The 22,959-nt window shown below is 41.3% G+C and overlaps 2 protein-coding genes across 3 annotated transcripts; both read right to left on the reverse strand.

Moving 5' to 3' along the window:
* Window positions 1–338: 338 nt before the first annotated feature.
* Window positions 339–21,113, reverse strand: ash2l (ash2 like, histone lysine methyltransferase complex subunit). 2 transcript variants are annotated; one of them, XM_085414634.1, is made up of 17 exons: window positions 21,025–21,113; window positions 19,993–20,050; window positions 19,766–19,911; window positions 19,582–19,670; window positions 19,382–19,476; window positions 17,159–17,254; window positions 16,114–16,209; window positions 15,947–16,022; window positions 13,931–13,948; window positions 9,258–9,357; window positions 7,355–7,572; window positions 6,422–6,589; window positions 2,580–2,773; window positions 874–966; window positions 682–780; window positions 535–594; window positions 339–449 (listed from the first exon to the last, which is right to left on the reverse strand). In XM_085414634.1, the coding sequence occupies exons 1-17, from the start codon at window positions 21,081–21,083 to the stop codon at window positions 342–344; spliced, it is 1,773 nt and encodes a 590-aa protein (XP_085270760.1). In that variant the 5' UTR covers window positions 21,084–21,113; the 3' UTR covers window positions 339–341. The 2 variants fall into 2 exon arrangements, with proteins under 2 accessions (XP_085270760.1, XP_085270761.1); XM_085414635.1 differs by lacking the exon at window positions 13,931–13,948.
* LOC146666530 (uncharacterized) lies at window positions 973–2,572 on the reverse strand. The gene is made up of 2 exons (XM_085414637.1): window positions 1,763–2,572; window positions 973–1,723 (listed from the first exon to the last, which is right to left on the reverse strand). The coding sequence occupies exons 1-2, from the start codon at window positions 2,007–2,009 to the stop codon at window positions 996–998; spliced, it is 975 nt and encodes a 324-aa protein (XP_085270763.1). The 5' UTR covers window positions 2,010–2,572; the 3' UTR covers window positions 973–995.
* Window positions 21,114–22,959: the final 1,846 nt, after the last annotated feature.

The following is a 22,959-nucleotide window of genomic DNA, read 5'->3' on the forward strand; positions in this document are numbered from 1 at the left end:
AATGTGTTGAACTAAAACCTTTCTAAAGCATAACAACTTTAAATTATACACATTTGAAACCGGAGCACCATAAGTAAACTAATTCAGAAAAGCCTGATATGGAACTTCGCCCTATGGTAACAATGATATGCAGCCCACAGTTCGGTGTCATTTTAAATGTTTTATGTCTAGGAAGAATTCATTCAGCCCATACTGCTGACGATATTTTAATATTGCAAGAGCTGAAATGCTGCTTATTTGACCTACAGTTTACTGCAGGCATGAAGTGTTTTCATTTTGGCTATCTAAAGGTTGAACAACGTTTTTGACTCAGGGGTGTGTGTATAGTCAGTTCAATGTTTTCATCCCTCCCATGGAGGACTACGTCGTCCATCCACATCAGTCTCCACATGGTACAGCATGTCAGCCAGAGTGTGTTCGATCACAGCTCCCCAGCCCATGTCACTCATCTGAAAGTAATCAAACAATGACTCAGAGGAAGTTTCAAGATCATTTGGAGAAAGTTGGGAATCTTAAAAGGTATGAAGCTCTCACCGGCTGGTACTTAACATCCTTTGGAGGGTATTTGAAGTGGGGTCCAAAATTGACAGAAACCTGAAGAGGTAAGGGTATACTTAAAAAAAACAAACCCCTTTCCAACCTTAAAATCAAATAAATCATCAAATGTGCATGTGTACTCACTGTGCAGCTCTTGTATAGTGAGATGGCAGGGAAGTAGATGCCCTCAAACAGGTTTTCAAAGGCAACACCTTGGTTCACTCCATTTTTGTAGAAAATCATCTGAAAAACAAGAGCCGGGCCAATAAGAGGTAGGTAGTGGAAAATGACAGTAGGTTTTCTCCACTGGAATTAATTTTGAAAAAATGTTCTAACCCTGCTGGGACTCATTGGCTTGAGGCTTTTCTCTGCTTTGTCCACATAGTCCTTCTCCTCAAAGTACAGGTAACTCTTAAACTTAATTAGTGCCTGAAAAGAGAAACTGGTTTTAGATCCAACTAGTCCAAGAAAGACATGAAAACACCACACCCACACCAACCCCTGAGTCCCCGTGTTTTAACACGGCGGGCGTGATTGCGGATGCCGTGCAGGTGCGTCCGCACGGCACCGCAAACCACGCCCCACCACATACCCCCATCGCCCGATTGAGGCCGGGGAGCAATCTGGCCGAACCTACTCCCCCCCCCCCCCCCCCCCGCGAACTGGGGCGAGACTCGGCCCAAAACATCGGCGCCCCAGCCCAAGCGACGGGGAAGCGTCCATTCTGGTGGCCGCCCGCGCATCCAGCGGCAACGGCGAAGTTGGCCCGGAGGTCGGCCGCGTAGCAAGCGGACACGGCCCCACAGGCATGGCCGTGAGCTCCTGTACCCAGGCAGCTGGGCAGACGTCAGGCGCGCAGAATCGACTGGTGGCAGCGAGGCTGGACTAGCCAGCCCGCCGACCCCCGGCTTAGCGGGGCTGTCCCGCTCCTCTGCCTCCAACTCTGGCTGCGCAGGCTGCCCTGGAGCAGGGACCTCCGTCTCCTCGCACAGCTGCTCCGCCACCGCCTCCGCCACTCCCGTTTGGAGCGGCTCCCCGCACTGCGCCTCCGCCTCCAGCAGGCACAGCCCCTCGTCCACCTCTGGGTGGAGCGACTCCTCTTCCTCCGGCAGGTGTAGACCCTCGCCCGCCTCGTCCTCCGCCTCCGATTGGAGCGGCTCCTCCACCGCTCCCGGCAGGAGCAGCCCTTCACCCGGCTGCTCCTCCTCCTCCGGCAGGCTCGGACCCCCGCGTGACTCGTCCACCACCTCCGGCTGCCGAGGTGCCCCACACGGCTCCTCCACCGCTTCACTGTCCTCGGGACACACTTGTAGGGGTGGCGCCCAGGCCCAGAGCAGCGCCACCAGCTCCCCAATCCTTTCCAGGTGGCGCTCGGACCGGTCCTGCAGCTCTTCCTGCTGGCGACGCACCTCCGCCGCCTGCTCCCGCTGGGCGGCCGCCATTTCGGCCACCCTCCGGGCCAGCTCCTCCATTCCCTGGCTCCGATACGGACCCGCCGTGCCGCCTCCTGGGTTTCGGCACCAATGTGGCGTGAATAAGGCACGGCGGGACCCCGGAGCAACGTTCAGAGCCAACTTTATTTAATTCACGTCACACCACACCCACACCAACCCCTGAGTCCCCGTGTTTTAACACGGCGGGCGTGATTGCGGATGCCGTGCAGGTGCGTCCGCACGGCACCGCAAACCACGCCCCACCACAAATATATATTTATATTATTTTATTTATTTATTTACTTATTTTTATTTACTCCAGCCTAGTAATAATACTGTTAATTTGTGTTATTTCTACAACACAAATTCTGGCTCAGAGGAACACATCTATCATTCCAACAGTTGCTGTTCCTTTAAAAAAATACTGGCAGTGGTATCCAGTGGTATAAATCTGATTGGCATTTATCTCTCTTGTATAAGTAACATGGGAGGTGGACAAATGAAACACAGCCAAGCTCTTGGGACCATTTTGATACAACTGCATGTGACAGAAATGCAATGCTGAACACAAGAAGAAATCAGAAGTGCAGCTGATGTAGCTGCGGTTACCTTGTCCTTGTATGTATCAGGCAGAGCCTTCGCTGTCTCTGTGTCTTCAGGCAGCTCTATGAAGAAGCCCAGTGTGTCTCCCTGACTGTAGCCTGAGGAATAATGTTTTCCTATTGACTGGTGAAACCGCGTCCCTTTCTTACTGCGCCAAGAGTAGCTGAACTTGTCATAACCCAGAGGCGCCTGCAGGTTACCTAAGTTATAAATAAGATCCAACATGTTAGATATTGTGGTATTAACATTTTGTCAAAGCAGCTGAGTATCTAACTCTATATTAGGGCTGCCAGATTATGCCAAAGAATGATATCCACTATCCACTCTGGTAAAGAGTGACAACACAATTTATTATTTAAATTGAAGGGAATACATATTAACTGAAAAATGAGTAAGGACAAACAAACCTTAAAGCTGAAAGGAAAAAGAGGACCTGTTCTGATGTATATATCAATACATAATAATGGCAGATACTCATTAAAGAAAAATTTTGAGGTTTGTGAATTTCTTAGCCTCCCATCTAGTTAGGAGCCACAGAGGTGGCTGAAGGCTGTCCCCGAAGTCACTACATAAGACGCAGTATACACTAGGGCTGGGTCATATCATACAGTTCATGGTAATACTGGTATAATGTTGGGCAACGATAAGAAAATGAAATATCGTGATAGAATATGGGTAAAACTTGCATGTGCAGTGCCTTTGTTTTCATAGGCACATGGCGGAAAAAGCATGGTGGACGAAAGCGGATCGTTGAATGAAACGGATGAACCAGAATTGGTTTGTAAAAATGTTGCAACTTCAGTGTGGAACTGGTTTAGCTTTCGTCCGTCAGATACACAACAAAGTACTATTTTTGGTAGAGCATGCTAGCGGGCCGTCGTTATTACCGTGTTTTTTGGAAAATACGGCACACTTAAAATTAATCCTTTGATTTTTCTGAAAATCGACAGTGCCCCTTATAATCCCGTGTGCTTTATGTATGAATTCTGGGTGTGTTTACTGACCTGGAAACGATTTTATGTACACATTTTTATATAACTTTAATGCACATAAAAACAAAAACAGGTGCTAATGATCAACTGACCACTTTTTTTCTATGCTTAAGTGCTTTCTATCCAACAGTCACACGCCGATGGAAACAATGGAGAGCAATTTGGGGTTAGTATCTTAATATCCCTGCCAGTCTTGTGATCTACTCTGCCTCCTGAGCCAAAGCCAACATTAAATGTACATGTTGTGCATTTTGAACACGTTAATGTATATACAACTAATCTTTATTGTCCAAAAACTGAAAATTGCTCTGTAGTAAAAGCGCTATACAAATACAGGCCATTTACCATTAGATCGGCAGTAACAGCAGGTAGCCCCAATATAATTACTATCTCAGGAGCACAGCTTTGAGAGCCCAAAGGCAAACTGAATTCTGATGTGCCAAACACATTTGCTTTGTCAAGGGTAGCTCTACAAATCTCTCCTGCTACTCAATTTCTTTTCCTTAAACATAAATAAATAAAATAAATAAATAAATAAATACTATTCACATTAATATATTTATTACATAACAATCATGATAAGAGTGAGAAGCCAGAGATCCAGGAGATCTGAGCCCTGCATGGGTCCTCAAGAGTACAGAAGACCCAGACATCACCATGCACAGAGGACAAGACCCCAGGGCCTTAAACACCATAAAATCTTCCTGGCACCCTGCAAACCATCATTAGACGTCACCCTAGCCTCACTTTAAACAGCCTGAGCCTGATTTGGCAGTTCAGCTATAAGTCTAATGAACGGAGTGTCCCACTTGCTCTTCAGCCGAGCACACACCTGACCGACCCAAACCTGAATCTGTGGTCCTTTTGAGCAAGATTACTACTGTGACAAAATGTCATCACTAAGGGAAATCTAAAGGTCTAATATAAGCCATTATTTTTTCTTTCCATCATTTCATTTTTTTCTGTATTAAAATTTGATTTTCAATTTGTTAGTTTTTGTAACAAACAATTGTTTCTATAGTTTTAGTTTTTAAATCAGAATGAAGGCTCTGGTTATCACAATACACTTAAATGATATTGACCCACAGTGATGACATTCCTGCCTCAATGCACAAAATATACATTTCTTTTAGTTAATTTTTCAGATACACTATATAATTTTCTTTAAATTTGTTTTTATTCTTTTACAAGTTAAGAAAAATATCTTTCCACACCCAAGTTTGTATTTTTAGTTTAGCTTTACTGAACTATGATAACCTTGTAAACTCTTATTAATCTAATCTACAGTCAATTGATGAGACTTTATAATTATATATTATTTTAATGCCATTGTATATGTCTTTCTACTCTGTAGTAGAGCAGGGCGATATGGCCAAAAATATTTATCACGATATATATTTGAAAATTTGCGATAACGATATAACTGACGATATAATTGATGCGAGACAAAATACAACTCCACAACATTACTAGCGCAAAAAGACAACCTTCCATTTATTTTCACTTAAACAAGAAACTGGTTTTTATGTACATTAAAGCTTTATAAAAATTTAACAGTGCAAATGCAAATTCCTTGCTGAAAGTTTAACCAAAAGGCATTTCCAGTAGAAATGTGCTGACATATCCTGAGCATAACCATGTATAATATCCACTGAAGTTAAAAAGAGGTGCTTTCCAACATTAAACTGCAGCGTGCAGTACGTATTTTTCGGACCATAAGGTGCACGGGATTATAAGGCACATTAAGCGAAACAAAGCAGTCAGATAAATCAAACTTTATTAAACTCATTCTTCTTGCTTCCTCCACTTCTGTGCCATTGATTCATTAATGTTGAATTCTCTGGCAGCTGCTCTATTCCCATGTTGTTGCAGTATATTAATGACTAACCTCGTATTGTGGATGGATTATCTCAGTTGTTCTCCTGACTGAAGTTTGGTCCGTTTACAGCATCCTGCCATGCGATTGCATTTGTCTCTAACCATGAGGAACCTTCACGTTAACTTTTATAAGTGGAAAAGTGTTAAGTGTTCGTCCTCCAGCTTCACTGTTTATGTTATGCTAACATAGCTGTGTCGCTAGCGAGCACGTAGCATATAATTATATACCAGCTAGCCCAACTTCAGTAACCCTACAAACGTCACTGCTGTTTAGTTTCCTGTCTTCATTTATGTTGGAAGTGATAGCAGAGCTGTACGTTTGATTTTTTTCAGAAATCTCTCAGTCAGAACATGCAATATCATGCTTAGGTAACTAGCGAAACTAGCGCGCTAACTTCCGCTAACTTCCTGCTAACTTCTAACTCCGTTAAATGTAATACATTTTGTTTTCATGGATGCCTGGAAGTTAAACTTCATAGTTACACCTGGTAAAGCAGCAATGCTGATCGTTTTATTAAAGATGAAAGAATTTAGACAGTTAACTCTTGGTGATGCTGCAGTGTTCGTTTGACCTGAAGCATACGGAGTTTAGGACCCAGATTACTCCCAGCATCTTAGTCCGACAAATACGACAATAACGACAGCCCGCTTGCATGTTCTGCAAAAAAATGTGCTTTGTCGTGTATCTGACGGACAAACACCAAACCAGTTCCACATCACTGAAGTTGCACCATTTTTACAAGCCAATTCTGGTTCATCTGTTTCACTCAACAATCGGCCATGTGCGTATGAAAACAAAGGCACTGCGCATGCGCGTTTTACTCCCATTCTATCGCGATATTTCATTTTCCTATCGTTGCCTAACATTATACCGGTATTACCGTGAACGGTATAATATGGCCCAGCCCTACTCTGTACACAAACTATATTGTAGATGTAAATGTAATCATATTTGTATGAGTACAAAGCACTACTGACCAAGTGGTTGAGACCAGCCAAGTCTGGCTGCGGTCTCTGGAGGCATGTCATCAACAGACACCTCAAAGTACCAGGCGCCTTTCCGAACGCCATGGGAAGCTCGGACCATTGAATAACCCTTCTCCCCAGTCACTGTCAGGCGGTCATCAGAGATCTTCAACTGAGGCGCTGCAACATAAACATACTTATTCATACACAGCATAAAGTAAAGTGCCATGAAAAGTCTTGAGTCACCTATAACCTCACTCCATTTTGTGTTCAAGGAACCGGACTTTTTTGTAATTTGTTTTTTAAAAGTGGTTTTGAGCAACAGTTGTACTTTCTGAACATCAAGATATTAACTACTTTTGGATTCAGTTTCAGTCTTTGTACTAGAAAATTTTCAGAGGAAAATTTGTTAAGCAACTCACCTATGAATGATTCAAACATTCATTAGTTTCTAAGTTGAGGGATGATTCAGTGTTGTGCCCAAGCATAACAGAAAACTTAGCAAAGGACCAATTTTCAGTTATATCTTTAGGCACTTTTTGCCCCTAAAGATATTGTGATCCTTATTCCTTTAGCACAAACATCACATTGTCTTTCCAATATGATGTTTGTGGTTTCAACAGCATGTTTGGTTGGAAGGGGTCCAATTTCACTGTAGGTAACAATTTTGCATCAGATGCCTGATAAACTACTCCCGAGGACTGCGAAAATGAATAACAAAAAAAGCTGCCAAAGAGAGTTCAGGCTGTTTTGAAGGAAAAAGATATATATCGACTTTCAAACTTCTTGACATTCTACACTCTGCCTCATATAATGAATTTACATTTTCGTTGTCCGTGTTTCAATAAACTGCCTCAAACAAAATACAATGAACTCAAGGGTGGCTCAAGCCTTGTGCGCAGTATTGTTCATACGAAGAAAACAGAACGTCCTTGAAACCCATACCTCTGTCATGTAAGGCCAGCAGCACTCTCTCATACAGACAGGCTCTGTACAGATCACCAGGTATGGGTTTGCCTGCCCAACAGTCCAACTCGAGCTTCTCTGGGTCTGGAGCATGCGGGTCTGGTTCTGCTAGGACATAACGGTAGCCATCTTTATTAAATGGGTGCTCCAGTGGGTAACCATGAGGAGGCAGCCGCTGAGCAGAGAACAGAGGGTCGCTGCAAAGAGATAGAATGACCAGTTGTAATTTAATGGTAGCATGCACGTGTTAAAGTTGCATGAGGAACAAAATAGATTTGCATTAGAAAAATGCATAGGGATAACTATGACATCTATATAACTATATATTTGTTATATATCCATAACTAAAATGCCCACAAGCTATGTTTTTTTTTTTTTTTAATAAATTCCCCAAAATCCAACAAGGACAGGGGGGTCCAGGCCCATCCAGCCCCTCCACCTCTGGCAGATCCTCCTGCCTGCAGAGTGGTCTCCTCAAAAGTAGTGGGCATCTTCAAAAAGATGATAAGACCTCCTGCCAGCTAATCTGAGAAGTTTATCATATTGAGAATCAACCAAATGAATGAAATGAAAAGGATTTATTGGTTTCCTCCAATTCTTGAATACTTGTTTTCTCTTTTCTTCTTTCTCTTTCGTCTTTAAGCAATGATTTATTAAATCTCCAGTTTTTACTTGGCAGAATGACCTTCTTAATTACTAGTATTAAAGACACAGGAGCATGATCGCTGACAGCTATTGGGTGTATCTAAGTGTCTGAAACAGTGTCTCAACAGTGAGCTGCTGACTAGGTAATAATCCAGACAAGAGTAAGAGTGATGAACATGTGAGAAGAAAGTATATTCCCTGCAGTCAGGGTGATGATATCGCCATCCATCACAAAGTCCGTAATCACTCATGTACTGTTTTCAGCCCAAGTGTTGCTTTTTATTATTATTATTTTTAAATGACTGTCACTTACACTTTGGAAAGCAGTTTCTTCCGGCTGTCTACGTGGACCTGCAAAACTACCATTCAATTTTCTGGGACAGATTTTTTTGCTTATATTTTGCCTTAGAGGTACAGGCTTCTCTTACAACAACATCACTCAAAAGTATGTACTTATATTGTGAAATGGAGGCAGGGCAACATGCAAATTGTATGGAGAGTGCACAAGGCTGTTGGTTCTGAATGATTCTGATTTACTATGATATGCATGTGGTGAGAACAAAATAGATGTATGATTAACTGCACCAAGTATGTGCAGTTAATCATTTCAACAGTAATTTTGTGTGGAATCCACTTTTTTGCACACGGTAAGAACATTTCCTCGGAAATTTTAATAAATGAGGCCCAGTGTCCGAATAGACTTACCTAAACCTTAAAACTTAAATAGACTCCGAAATCAAACTCCCTTGGTTGCCTTTAACTGCAAACATAAACTAAGCTGGTTGATCAATGCTCACCTATTGCCTGTGTATCAGGGGGAAAAAGAAGAAAAAAAGCCTATGTTGACTTTGTCCCAAAGTATTTCCCCTGGACATTATGCCTGTCACTTTGAGGAATTCTTCAACCAGAATGGAAATGCTAAGTGCCAGTTTGCCAAATTACCTCACCAACTAAATGGATTTTAGCCATCACCAAATCATATAATGTAAGCAAAGATGCATATTTTATATTTGTTTTAAACAGTAATGGCCATCATGCAGGCATATAGCCAGAAAGCTATAACTTAGCTATGCAATATGTATTTGACATTAGTTGATTCATCACATTTAAATAAACTTTGCTGATGTTATAGTGATAACTGAGTATATAATAAACACAAGCCTCCCAGTTGTTATACATGATACATAACAGACAGAACATACAACAGTGCAATATCATAATACAGGACCGTTAGTACCTCCTAGTTCTCTTAGCTGCTCCTGCAGCCGTCCCCTCTTGTTGCTGCTGTTGTTTACGTTTGGCACCTCTTCCTTTTCCTGGGCCAGGGGCCAAAGCACCTTCAAGAACATAAGATAGATTATTCAAATGAACCCACACAGGCACACAAACAGCCAGACAGTAGCAAAGGCAATATACACTTAGATGCCAATTTCTCACACAGTCCTGCAAGAAATTTTCCTTATGTCAGCTTTTCTCCCCTCTCATCAATCTCAACCAATATTCATGAAAGGAGAATTTATTGCAGGGCCGGCGTCTTAAATTAGCTTTCCATTAGCTTAGCTCTACCTAGGTGTGGTGGACATATAAAGACTTGCAGTACTGCAGGCACTAGTCTTCAGGTCTGATTACACCAACTGGTATTTACTGAACCTGACCTTAACTACTAGGTTGGTCTTTTCTTTCACTAGTTTGGTGCAGAAATCTGCAGAAATGACAGTGCCCTCCTGCAGTCCTGAGGGAACAGTCGACTCTGGGCTGACATGTTGACTGACAGTGATGACAAGGAGTTGTGGAAGTTTAACCACAAATGGACCTTGCCACTGTGGCACCACTGAATGAGGTACTGGAGATTATGAGGATCACTATGAGAACACCTCACAGCTCCTCATATCCAACTAGGAGGATGACGCATAAAATTTTCATTCCCCCTTGAGGTAAAGAGGACAGCGCACCAAACTCCCCCACTGCTAGGACAGATATGCAGAACGTCTGCAAATGTGCTACATTACAGGTTGAATATTACTTGGCTTGCTGTGGTAACAGAGAATACCAGCAAACCAGTTATTCCCAGCTGCTGGAAGAGGTATCAGTGTCACAGAAGGCATGTGTGGGAAAAGATCAAGGTGATTATAAAAATTTGGTGAACATAGGGCAGCATTTGCCCTGTTCTGCAGGGTCTGAACAGTTTACTCACAACATACAAATTTGGGATGGTCACTCATGTATCTCTGAGATGTCTAACGCACCAGGGAAACTGGTTTACATCTGTAAGACACATAATTTTACCCTGACAGCAGGTATCTGAGGCGCCTGTTACAAGTACACAGTGCTACACAGTGACCTACCTGAGCATTTCTATAAACACAGAAAAAGTTGTCAACAACATAACTTCTCTGGGTTATCCGTGAACTCAATTAAATTATATTCCATTTATATATGACCAAATCATAACAACAACTGCCTCACTTTATATTGTAAGGTAAAGACCCTACAACAATAAAGAGAAAATCCCAAGAATCGAATGAACCCCTTTGAGCAAGCACTTGGTGTCAGTGAGAAGGAGAAACTTCTTTTTAAGAGGAAAAACCCTTCGGAGGAACCAGGCTCAGGGAGGGGCAGCCATCTTTGGCAACAGGTTTGGGGTAATGGGAAGTAGACAGTTTAAAAGACACTCAATTTCCTTTACTAAAGTGAAGGCATTCAGAGCGTGCCTCATTCTTTACCACCTGCACAAATGGGTACCTTCAGATTATGCATTTGTTACTGGGGCTTATAGCATCAGGTACCCTAGTAGTCTGATTCAGCTGGGTATAGAGGAGGGAGTTTTAAGTGCTGGGTGTCATATCTCAGACCTAGCCCAGTGCACAGCAGAAAAGAGTAATTGTAACAGTAGAATGCACAATAGCATTATGCCATTGGTGACATCCAGCTTTTCTGACGCAAGGAGTCCCAGTGGGCACCGTGAAGTCTCAGAGAGCAGTCACTGTGGAATCAAGCTTGTCCAGCTGGGGCAGTTTACAGGAAGGGTAATCAGTAAATGTTCAAATGTTAGGGGGAACTGCATTCACACTGGTTGCACAAGCTGAAAAGTGCAAGAGCCGATGGCCTTCCACAGGGTTTAACACCATTTAAAATGCTTTGGGATCCACCAGATCTCTTTAAAATTGTAAACAGAGAATGAGGATTGGTGTCACATTCCCTTTCCATGTCTGGTTTGAGTAGTTTTTTGTCATTCTTTTAAGACCTGATTGACAAGCACATTTAAAGTTTACTGGGCTGCTATTACTATTTGTCATGTAGGGTTTGGGGATAAAACAGCTGGCCAACCATCCTGCATGTCCTTTTCTGGGGGCCCCTTTAAAATGAAAACATTTTAAAGGGGCCCCCAGATGGCCTCTGGAGACTTAGCAGTGATTTGGGCCTCTGCAAGGGGAGAGCATTCATTTCCTAACGTGATTGGTTCATATGTGCCTTTTATCTCTCCATGTCTCCTTTGGTTTTGTCTAAAGAATAATATGTGCCCTGTTTGCATTTCGAATGCTTTTTTTGTGCAGGAAAAAGAGTTTTCGGCAAAGTTCTTCAGCTTTTCATTTACTGGGTTGGCTTATCAGTGTTTATACAAGTCAGGGGCTGCAGGTGCCAGTGGGTCTGCAAGCTCACTTTACTTGTTGTCTAGCAGCATCCTGAGCCCTGTTTAAAGGGCATCTGTGCCACAACATGCTGGTCCTCCCTCCTCACGTTTGTCCAGACTGTGCAATAGAGCAAGCTATTTAAGGGTGAGTGGTTCAGCCCAACAGTTGTTGTGATCATCAGCAGATCAGGACTGGTATCATGCTTCTGAAGAATACCCAGCAATGTGCATCTCCAAGTGAAACATCTAACATGTGCTGCTTTGAGAACCGGGGCTACACAAGAAGTTACAGTAAGTTATGACTGACTTAGCTCAAGTGCTGTTGGTGTAACTGAACCCAAAGGCCAGAGTACAGATAAAGCAGCAGTGAATTTGTGGACAGACAGCCATTGAAAACAAGTTGCAATAAATATGTGTAAATGACTTTAAAGACAAATGTTTGCTGCTCAATATTACTATTTGATATACAACTATTGTTTCTTTCTTTCTTTCTTTTTTTTTTATAATAATATTGCCAAAACCACCACTAAGCATACACACACAAATGGAGAAAGCAGCTTATTCAGCATCTGGAGTACACAGGAAGGACAGCAGACACAAAAAGGCAGGAATTAGTCCATGAGTTATGTGGCATTTTCCAAATACTATGAGCCTCTAATGCCTCTTTGATGTGCCCTTGCCACATCTGTCTGGCAAAATGTAAATTAAATGGAACAAGACCTACTCATTTGATTCAACTCATTCCTCCAAACACAAATAGAAAGTCAGAATTAAGTGCTCTAAGGTAAACAAGAACTAACCAAACATGCCCACTTATCAATAAGTTTAGTGATCCAAGTGATGGCTTCTCAGTAGCTGCACATAACTCAGTTCTTATTTTTCTAATTTTTAAGTCAAATTTTTGTCTCCAATTCTAACGTGCTACTCAGTTGTTCAATATACATCTGGACATCTTTTACTTTACCTGACTTTACTTTTAACTAAATTATAGGTCTTTTCCACTAGTACCTAATCACATATCTGCAGTTTTGGTCATTTTCATTACAACTGAATACCACCAAATGTACATGGGGTCATTATAGCAACATAGTCGAAGGTCCCGTGACTCATTTGCATGCAACACAAACCCCACAACAAAGGAGGACGCTGAGTCAACGGTATACCTGCTGCTCAGTGTATGGCTTTTTGTCAGATTCTGGGACCACAGTGTTCTTATTTTTTTGCCCCCTCATTGCTGGGTTTCAAAATTGGTGTTGATTTTCACGAAGGAGAGACACTTTCATCATTGGCACGAAGTATGTTGACGTCAGATTTTTGCCTCAGATTGCTTGGAACCCCAGCAGAGGTGGTACTAAAGAAAATACCTGGTACCATTTATATTGGAAACCCTACAAACCGAGTTGAGCCATGTCAAGCCAACCCAAGTAGGTACTAATGGAAAAAGGCTATTTGTGAACTACAGGTTTAACCACTGAATGTAGGTGTGAGCTGAAGTAATAAATGCATATTATAAACATCCCATTGCAAGTACAGCTTAATGCCAACAACAACTAATTTTTAAAATTCATTGTGATGTTAAAATATTTGATCATCACAAACTACAAACATTAAAGATTCTAATCTAGACATTATTTTCACAATTTCCATTTTATTTATTGAACACAATTGTTCGGTAAATAAAATGCGAGAAAATAATAAATTTTTCACACTACTGTAGGATATTTTTGTATAGATTGTTTCTAGAAATGTCTAAAACCTGTCATTTTGAGGTTTTTTTTTCCCTTTGCCGTCGAGCTTATCTTTTTAAAGTAATTTTATGGCTCTAGACCTGTGACACAAAACTTGAGATGGAGGCAATTGAAGAGGATGAGGCTAATAAGCATTGGGTAAAAGCCAATAGCAAATCAAAAATGAAAATCTATTCTTGCAGCCATTGCACTTTGGAAGGGCAGAGTGCCATTACAGTCGGGAGATTTTGAAGGATTTCAGAGCTCATTAGCAGCAAGCCAGAGACAAGAAAGATTCACAAATGAGGGTAAAAGCTTTTTAGAAGGTGGGTGGGAGACCAAACAGATACAGAGAGCAAACAGGGAGGTTACAACTGGATATGGATGAAGTTGCCCTCAAGATGCTTTTTGGGGATCAGTTTGGGTTGGTTTGTGCTACACAGGAAAGTCTGATAGGAACATTTGGGCCAACTTCTATCCAGAGAAGTTATGACACACACACACACAAACCCCACACTAATTACTCCAGATGCCAACACACCACATATTCACCTGAGAAAGAAGATCCACCTGGAACATAATGCACAGAATCACTATGGGAATCACATATCACACCATTTGATTGAGTTTGGGGAGTTTACAGCTCATTATTCATGTAAGGCTGATTTCACACCCAACCCATTTGGTTCAGTTTAGTCACACTCTTACGCCTTGATTATACTCTGTTGTGGACATGGAAAGGTAGAGACACAATGGCCAAGTAGTCATTCCTGTTACACTCAGATTGATGTTCACTTCTCTGTGGACAAGTCAGGTAGCAAAAGGGGGGAGAAGACAAACAAAAATCAATAGGCAGGCACATCAAGGTCTGCCCTGCCCTCACACTCACCATCTGATGGCAAAATTTATATCACTTGGACCCTAGCAAACCCTGGAGGACATGGAAATTGTAATCAAGGGTTTACTATGATAGATGCCAGCAGTTTGTGAAAGCTGTCAAACTCTGGTGCAAATGAAACCTAACCAACTCTGCCTGAAAAGGAGGGCCTTGGCATGTATCCAAGGAAATTTTATCCAGTTCTATGGTGAAAAAAAGCCCAATCAAAATAAAAACCATTTATGTTAGAGTGACTGCAGCAGAGAAAGTTTTAATCAACACAAGCTTGCTCTAACGCACTGTACATCACTCTCCTTCACTGAGACCTCAGTGCTTGTATGACCAAGGAGAGAGCACGGGAAAGCAAGAAGTCATTTCAAAAGCTAGGCTTTTTTGTCACTGATGTGACCAAGAGGGATGACAGTCAATCAAGATAAGGTGGTTAACTTGCTCAAAAAAAAAAAAAAAAATCTCTAGCCCCAAACCTGAAAACATTACACCTAACCAATAAATGAATCCACAAACAGTGGAATAACTGAGCAAAAGCTTCAATTTTTTAGCAAAAGAAAAGTTGCTATTATATGCTTCTGCACATTTTGCCCAGTTAGTATAACAGTGACCTCTTAACAATTTAATGAATATATCTTCTCTTTCAGCTGCTCCCTTGAGAGGTTGCCATAGCAAATCACCTGCCTCCATCTCACCCCATTCCTAACATCCTCCTCTGACACTTCAATGTTCAGCATGACCTCCTTCACAACATTAATGGACCACCTGTGATCATATCTTTTCCTTCTGATTCGTGAGTACTCCTGATTATGTTCTTTTCTCTTGAGTGTGACTTATATATGGATATAAATATACATCCAACCCTGTTGGACATACGCACTAAAAACACTGAACCTCTTCAGCCATAATGATCCACTTGGAAAAGGAAATCTGTTGGGCATTTCTCATGGCCTTCAGATAATAATTCTGATTGCTACAGAGTTATAAACATTATATGCTGGCTGAGCCAGAGCCAGATTATGGGGCGATCGTGGCTCAAGAGTTGGGAGTTCGCCTTGTAATCGGAAGGTTGCCGGTTCGAGCCCCGGCTTGGACAGTCTTGGTCGTTGTGTCCTTGGGCAAGACACTTCACCCGTTGCCTACTGGTGGTGGTCAGAGGGCCCGGTGGCGCCAGTGTCCGGCAGCCTCGCCTCTGTCAGTGCGCCCCAGGGTGGCTGTGGCTACATTGTAGCTTGCCATCACCAGTGTGTGAATGTGTGTGTGAATGGGTGGATGACAGGTTGTGTAAAGCGCTTTGGGGTCCTTAGGGACTAGAAAAGCGCTATACAAATACAGGCCATTTACAGGCCATTATAATGCCTGCAATAAGTTTCTTGTTAATGATGATAAACATGTCAATGTCGATAAAGTGCACCATCATCTGCTGTGACATCTCCGAAATGTTATCTTTACATGTGCAACTGTGAGAGTTGTTGCTGCATGCAGGATGACAGCTGTTAAATCTATCCAAAATGTCTGTTTATTTTATAATAATGTCAAGTGAACCAAAAACGAATCAAACTGTGGGTGTGAAACCACCTGCAAATATTTTAGCCTCTTTTTCTTTAACACACAATGTTATATAACAGGACTAATCTGTGCTTATCGTTATTACAGTTTGGAATATTGTTTTGCACCCTTACCATTGAGCCCACCAGCCATGGGAGTACCAGTAGTCTGTTTCTGTGTGTCATATGAGGGTCCAATGTTTCCCAGGTCCTACACAAGAAATACATATTTTACATACTGTATTTTTAAAAAAATGCAACAAATGCCCCTCCAGTGTGCAACAAATAACAGAATAAAATACCTGGTCCAAAAGGCCAAATTTAGGGTACTCCTCTTCAGGGTCTTTACTGCCTGGATCAGGGTGTTCCTTCACCAGGAAAACATCGCGCTCTTTGCACTGGAAAATAAAAGTTCTACTCAATACTAATACTACAACATTTCAATAATCATTACATATTTATTTATATGAGGATACCTGGTCATGATATAGCAGTGCAGCAGGGTGGATAGTTACAAGAATGGTTAAACAACATTTCTATAAATACCTCAGAGTACACATAGATAATAAACTGGACTGGGTTAAAAACATCACTTCACTCTACACTATTTTCTGAGGCGGCTGAGGTCTTTCAACATCTGGTGGACAATGCTCAGGACTTTTTCGAGTCTGTTGTGACCAGTGCCATCCTCTATGACGTTGCATTCTGGGGCAGCAGGTTGAGGGTCGCAGATGCCAACAGACTCAATAAGGTCATCCACAAGGCCATTAATGTTGTGGGGATGGAGCTGGACTTCCTTAGGTTGGTGCCAGAGAGGCTGGCCAGTCACAGGAGCATGTTCAGTAAGACAGTGAGATTATCAAAATGCACCACTGAATGACACAGAAAATCATTCCTTCCATGTGGCTCTCTCTCTGTACAACTCCTCCATCTAATGTACAGTGCACACTGCAACAGTTACACCCTTTTGCACATGCTCTACAGTAAAATAACAAATGACAAAGTTTAACAGGTTAAAGGTAAATGTCAATCATATATATTTCACCTCTGTAATATTCTTAATATTTAAATTGAGCTATTTGTATATTTAAGTGATATTTCTTACATTTTTAAACTTTGTAATATATTGTACTATTTAATTAATTTAGTCTGTTACTGTTATTGTCTTGAAGCAACTGTAACCCACATCACTCCCTTACGGATTATTAAAGTATTCTGATTCTTTTCCTAACTGTGCTGTCTTCACATGGACATGTTTGTCTTTTGTTTTGTTTTTTAATAAAAAAAGAGAATTTAAAGCATAACTGCCTATATTTTCTGTGTAATGGACTGTAGCAGTCACTGTACCATCGTCTTCACTATATTGTTTGGCCAGGTGAGCTTCCCGGGTCTTTGTCGAGTTGTCATGCACTCCCAGTACTTGTCAATAAATGGGATGATATCCTGTAACAAAAGAAAATAAAAAGGAAAATTGAAAATTAATTAATCCTACAATTTAGGAGGGCTTCAACAAGTTAAAAAAAGGTAAACAATAATTCTTTCACATAAATGTCCATAAGCTTGAATTCTTCCCCCTGCTCCCTTTTAACAGGTTGTCACCACAGCGGATCATCTGCCTCCCACTTAATTTAGTCACTTAATTTATTTGTAAAGGATTTTACATTCAGCTCCCCTTCTGATGTAACTGGCCACATGTTTCCCAGCTTAAAACTGGTACAAAAGGTACACTACCGTCTGACCTCCCATGGCTCCTCTGAGATGACCATCCACCAGTGTGTGTTTATACATGTTTGTACTTAGAGCTGGGCGATATGAGATTTTTTCATATCACGATATGTTTTTTTCATTTCAGGCGATAACGATATCTATCACGATATAAGCCAAATAACTATATTTGTAAGATTTAAATGTGCCGTTGCTCACAAGTAAAATGTGAAATAATCAGCAGCTTGTTTTTATTTAAATATTTATTTCCCATAATAAGTTCAACAGGGTAGATGTACTTAAGGAACATGAGACTTTTTCAGATAAATAAAGGCAAATATTGCAAACTACACAAAAGGCAGCCGCTAAAGCGTTTAAGTTTCAAAATAGAACAAACGAAACAGACTAAATTGTCAATTCCACTTAGAAACAAAATATTAATTCTAAAAATAAATCTTAGTTTGTTTTACAGAAGAACAGACAAAATTGACTAACTTTTGTCAATATCAAATAAACTGAGAACTAAAAGGAAATTCTCAATCTCTCCTTGTTGTATAGCTGAGCTTTTCAAACAGTTTTAACAGTTACTTTAGTCTGACAAAAGCCGAATGACGAATTAGCGCTTCCAGTCAGACACTGAGGCTACGTCCACACGTACACGGGTATTTTTGAAAACGGAGATTTTCCGTTTTCGTTTTAAAAAATAATCCCGTCCACACATAAAGGGAGAAATGAAGGAAAACGCTGCTATGAACATGCCAAAGCAGCAGGTGGCGCTAGATTCCTAACCGTGCAGAAATGTTGGCCAATCAGAAGTCTAGAAGCCTCGGTGGGAAAAAGTAAACAAAGCTGCGGCATAGAAGCAGAACCGAGTCGTATGTGTGGACGGACAGTAACTGTGTGTATATGTAAGCATTTAAACACTGCAGAGAGTAGAATTAACAGTAACAGTATTGTAGAAATCCATTTCACCGAAACAATAACGTGGCGCACAGTGTGACGCATGCACCAGTTTATTGTATTTCCAGACTTGCTTTCGGCACAATTTACAGTGCACCCTACTCTGTTTTTTGTCAGACTTGAAATAGCCGAAATACCTTCACACTACGGAACTTCTATGGCTCTTCCGTTCGACAATCTCTCCGGCATTGGAACCATCATCTGTTTTCTCTTCGGTCACGCTCGGTTGATTTTTCTAGTCGGCACACTCATTTCCTCCATTACCCGCTGGCTGCTTCCCAAACAAACACACGTGCGGCTTGGCACTTGTGCTGTATGCAACAAGTCACGCGACGTGACGCTGCGGCTGTGATTGGTTCGGCTCTGCGCTACTTAATTTGGATTGGCTGACTTTTTTTTTTTTTTTTAAGAGGACAAGAGCGGCGAGGTCTATCGCGATAGCTTAATTTCTCTATCGAGTAAAAGTTATATCGCGATACATATCGTTATCGTTCTATCGCCCAGCTCTATTTGTACTCATTTCCTATTATGATTTAGGAAATTAACTGGACTGGAATTTGTATAACACAAACCTCATTCACCCATTCACACCCACTTTAATACAGTTCTATAGTCTATCCTTTAACCCTTAGGAATATTGAAGGAGCTGGAGATGGCTCTTTTAGGTGGTAGATGACCTGCTTTACTGCCTGACCCTCAGTTTTCATATACTCAGTGCGCGTCAGGAAACGAACTCAACAACAGTAATTTAAGTAAAGATTAGCATTACTCAGAATTTAAAACTGTTCCATGAACATCTACTATGTCTGGGATAGGAAGGCAACAGTTTGATACACCTACTTATAAGACTAATGGCTATCCTATAAGTGTAATATCATTGGAAAAGCCAAAAACAGTTACACGCACCTTGTCTTTAGAGAACATGGTCTTTGGATGCTCGTCTTGTGTTCTGGATCTCCATGTCAGGTTAGCAAGAGCTGTGAGACACATCTCTTTCAGGTCTGAGAAACCAAAAGCGCTTTGTCAGTCATTCAAAACACAGAGTAAGTTATGATCTTAAAGCTTCAGAAAGGTTATTAGCTGGTTAAAGCACATGGCACACATACTTGCTTGTTTCCTGAGAAAATATGTGTTACCACTGTGATGGCACACGTTGCAGTGAAACACATAATTGGTCATAAAGGGCAGACAGGTCCTGTAGAGGAGGAGAAAGACTGGAGCATGAAAGCTGTCAGGACCGTTACACAGCTGCTGATATTGTACTGACCAGCTACCGAATAATAGCTTTACTCTGTGCCGATGCCAAATGTGTCAGCGGTGAACCACTTCATGCACAAAGCACATTGCAGCTCCACCTCTCCCAGCTGCCTGCCACTTTCCTCATCTCCTGATCCAGTGAGAGCGTCAGCAGCCTCTGAGCCTTCACCAGCTGCCTCCTGAAATAATCAAACTCAGATAATTAAAAGCAAGAATTTACAAAACAAAGCCTTAGCAGTTATATAACTCAGTACCATTACCTCTTTGCCATTAGATGACTCAGTCTCCATGGTCGGTAGCACTCCAAATGCAGTTTCCCTGAACATCAATGGACAAATCAGATGATCCAACAATTATTATACATGCAAAAGCAGCCATAAGAGAACTGCAATAACAACATTTCTATTAACTTTATAATATAAATGTCTATTTTTTTTTTTAAAGGAAAACCAAAGTTTACCCATCCATGAAGGGATCTTATTTCAGCTAGTACATGCTCACTTGTTTACCCTTTGTTAGTTTTTATTTTAATCAAAAGCATACTGCTAAAGAAAATTGCTATTTTCCACATAAAGGTCTTCAGTTATAATTTCCAGATTTTACGCGTTTGTCAGCAGACCACGCAGTGTAGGGTCTGTTGGTGTAAAGCTGCTTTCTCTTTCAAACTGGCTTTATGTGTCCGTCTGCGTACGCTTTTCGGTAGGTCAGGAATTTAAGCAGAATTTATGGCCGCTGAGTATTGAGCTATGCTGTCAGATGGAGGCGGTGTGCAATGTCTTACAACCGGTCTATGAGACACTCTCGCATGTGTTGTTGTTGGTCCGTTAGCTAGCGACGGAGAAAAGCGAAGTTAAACCTGAATAGAAATCGAATGCATAAAACAATTTTAAAAAAAAAGTGTCACTGCAACCACACTCTGTGCTACTCGTACTATAATTTTTGATATTTGGGTTTTGGCACGGTTTAATGGTCCCCGGTAAGCTCTATTCCGGTGTTGTACACGCTTGTACTACAGTGGAAATTATGGACCTGCAGATGCAGATGTTGGGAAACGTGTACGCGGATGGACACATTTGCGGGACCATAAATCCAGCTTAAACTCTAACATTAGCGTTTAAGCTGTAAGTTTAAGAAAAGCTAACGCTAGTTAGCAAGTTTAGCCAGTTTGCTAACATTGTTTCTGATAAAAACAGAACGTTAATGCTAATTAATGCGGGTTATATGTACACATATAATCCGCAATATGACCTAAAAATTCTATACAATAAAACTGTTGCATCAGGCGCACATACCCTTCTCCGGACTCAGGTTCGGCTGCAGTAGCAATGCCCGCCTCTACCTCGGACGCCATGTTTCGAATCAATAACAACAAAAAACATCGCGAGAAGATGACAGCTTCCGGTTAGTGAATCAGCGCCACAGGAATTCAAATTTGTGAAGTTGTACTCAACTTGTATACACAAAATTACCAAAAAACAAACAAACAAAGGCAAACCATTCTCAATCAAAAGCACAAATTACATCCAGCTGTACATTTAAAGGGCAGCATAAACAATCATGTTAGGTTAAAGTTGGTTTTTTTTGTTTTTGTTTGTTTTGTTGTTCTCTATTCATTAGAAACAGTCGAATCGTGATTATATTCTCTCTATTTATTTTTATTTATTTTTTACTTTCACTATAACAGTACAACCATTTGAATCAACTTCAAGTCTCAGCCTAATCATTAATTGGAAAATTTTCATTTAAAATTTTAAAATGTAAATTGTAAAATCCATGTTAGGAGGAGTTGAAATATTTTAGTTTTCTAATTGTGGGTATCTGATCTAATTCAACAAGTTTAAAAATAGTCTTTACGTCTTAAATGAAATTTACTACCAGTCAAAAGTTTGGACACACCTCATTGTTTTTCTTTACTTTCATGAGTATTTACATTGCAGATTCTCACTGAAGGCATCAACACTATGAATGAATGCATATGGAATTATATAGTAAAGAAAAACGTTTGAAATAACTCAAAGCATGTTTTATATTTTAGATTCTTCAAAATAGATTGCTTGATTACTGCCCACACCTGGCATTCTCTCAATGAGCTGCATGAGGTAGATACTTGAAGGAGTTCCCAGAGATGCTCAGCCCTTGTTGGCCCTTTTGCCTTTACTCTGTGGTCCATCTCATCCCAAACCATCTTAATTGGGTTTAGATCAGTTGATTGTGGAGGCCAGGCCATCTAGCACAGCATTACTCTCCTTCTTGGTCAAACTGGTTCAACTAAACGCAAACTGGATGGGATGGCATGTCAATGCAGGATGCTGTGGTAGCTATACTGGTTCAGTGTCCCTTCACAATGTCACCAGCAAAGCATCCACACATATGTTTCTTTGGATTTTGAGTGTTCCTTGTGCTCACAGACTTGTTTTTCTCAGCAAAATTAACCAAAAATTCGGAATTGGCTTATTCCCAATCGACTGGCAACAAAGATGACATTACCTAGGGTGACCATATTTAGACTTCCAAAAAAGAGGCCACTCGGCCCAGTCTTGAAGAACTTTAATAATACTGTTTGTTTAAAGAAAATTTTAACATACTTAAACGATGTTCTCTGTGCGGTTAACTCATTCACTGCCATTGACGTCTATAGCCGTCAATTGCAGTGAATGAGTCAATGGGTTTAACTCATTCACTGCCAATGGCTGGCAGTGAATGAGTTAATGAATGGTGAAATAAAAAATATCATATAAGCTTTTACAAGTCAACAAGTGCAAAAAAAGAGGATGGTTGGTCACCCTACATTACCCTGTGGAAGAACGAATGGAGGAAGCAAAAGTGACGAGATAGGGAACGAGGTCAACAGGTGAGGTGGAGCCCAGCTGATGGTTGGGGATGAGGCCCGCAATGGCATTGAAGGAGGAAACTATCTGGAGCCTGCCACTGGAACTGAAGGTGGAGACCCTCTGGTGGCCTGGCTGGGGACCAGTGACAGTGACTAGAACCCACCAGTGGTTTAACAGGAGAGTGGGGCTGACTGAGAAGACTCACAGGATATTCTGGGAAGGCAAAAAAAACAAAACATAACCCCAAACCCACACAACACAGGGTGGTCTGGAGATGCCAGAGGCTGGGGCTGCTTGTAGAGCATACAGCCAACCCTTCTGGAGGCAAGGACTGCAGCTGTTCTGGCTCAGGATTCACCGGCCTTGGTCTCGAGACCACTTTTACGTGGTCTTGGT

This window comes from Rhamphochromis longiceps, linkage group LG7 (assembly GCF_057381845.1).
Source record: "Rhamphochromis longiceps isolate RC_006_pf linkage group LG7, R_longiceps_female_GT1.1, whole genome shotgun sequence".
NCBI classification, from domain to species: Eukaryota; Metazoa; Chordata; class Actinopteri; order Cichliformes; family Cichlidae; genus Rhamphochromis; species Rhamphochromis longiceps.

What these genes read in the sequence shown, in the direction of transcription:
- LOC146666530 (XM_085414637.1), bottom strand. Translation starts at nt 2,009, where the DNA reads ATGGAGGAGCTGGCCCGGAGGGTGGCCGAAATGGCGGCCGCCCAGCGG. An exon ending in GGTGGACGAGTCACGCGGGG is followed by an intron (nt 1,724 to 1,762) that starts GTCCGAGCCTGC and finishes AGCCGGGTGAAG; the next exon opens with GGCTGCTCCTGCCGGGAGCG.
- ash2l (XM_085414634.1), bottom strand. Translation starts at nt 21,083, where the DNA reads ATGGCGTCCGAGGTAGAGGCGGGCATTGCTACTGCAGCCGAACCTGAG. An exon ending in GAACCTGAGTCCGGAGAAGG is followed by an intron (nt 20,051 to 21,024) that starts GTATGTGCGCCT and finishes ATTGATGTTCAG; the next exon opens with GGAAACTGCATTTGGAGTGC. An exon ending in ACAATATAGTGAAGACGATG is followed by an intron (nt 16,210 to 17,158) that starts GTACAGTGACTG and finishes TTTATTTTCCAG; the next exon opens with TGCAAAGAGCGCGATGTTTT.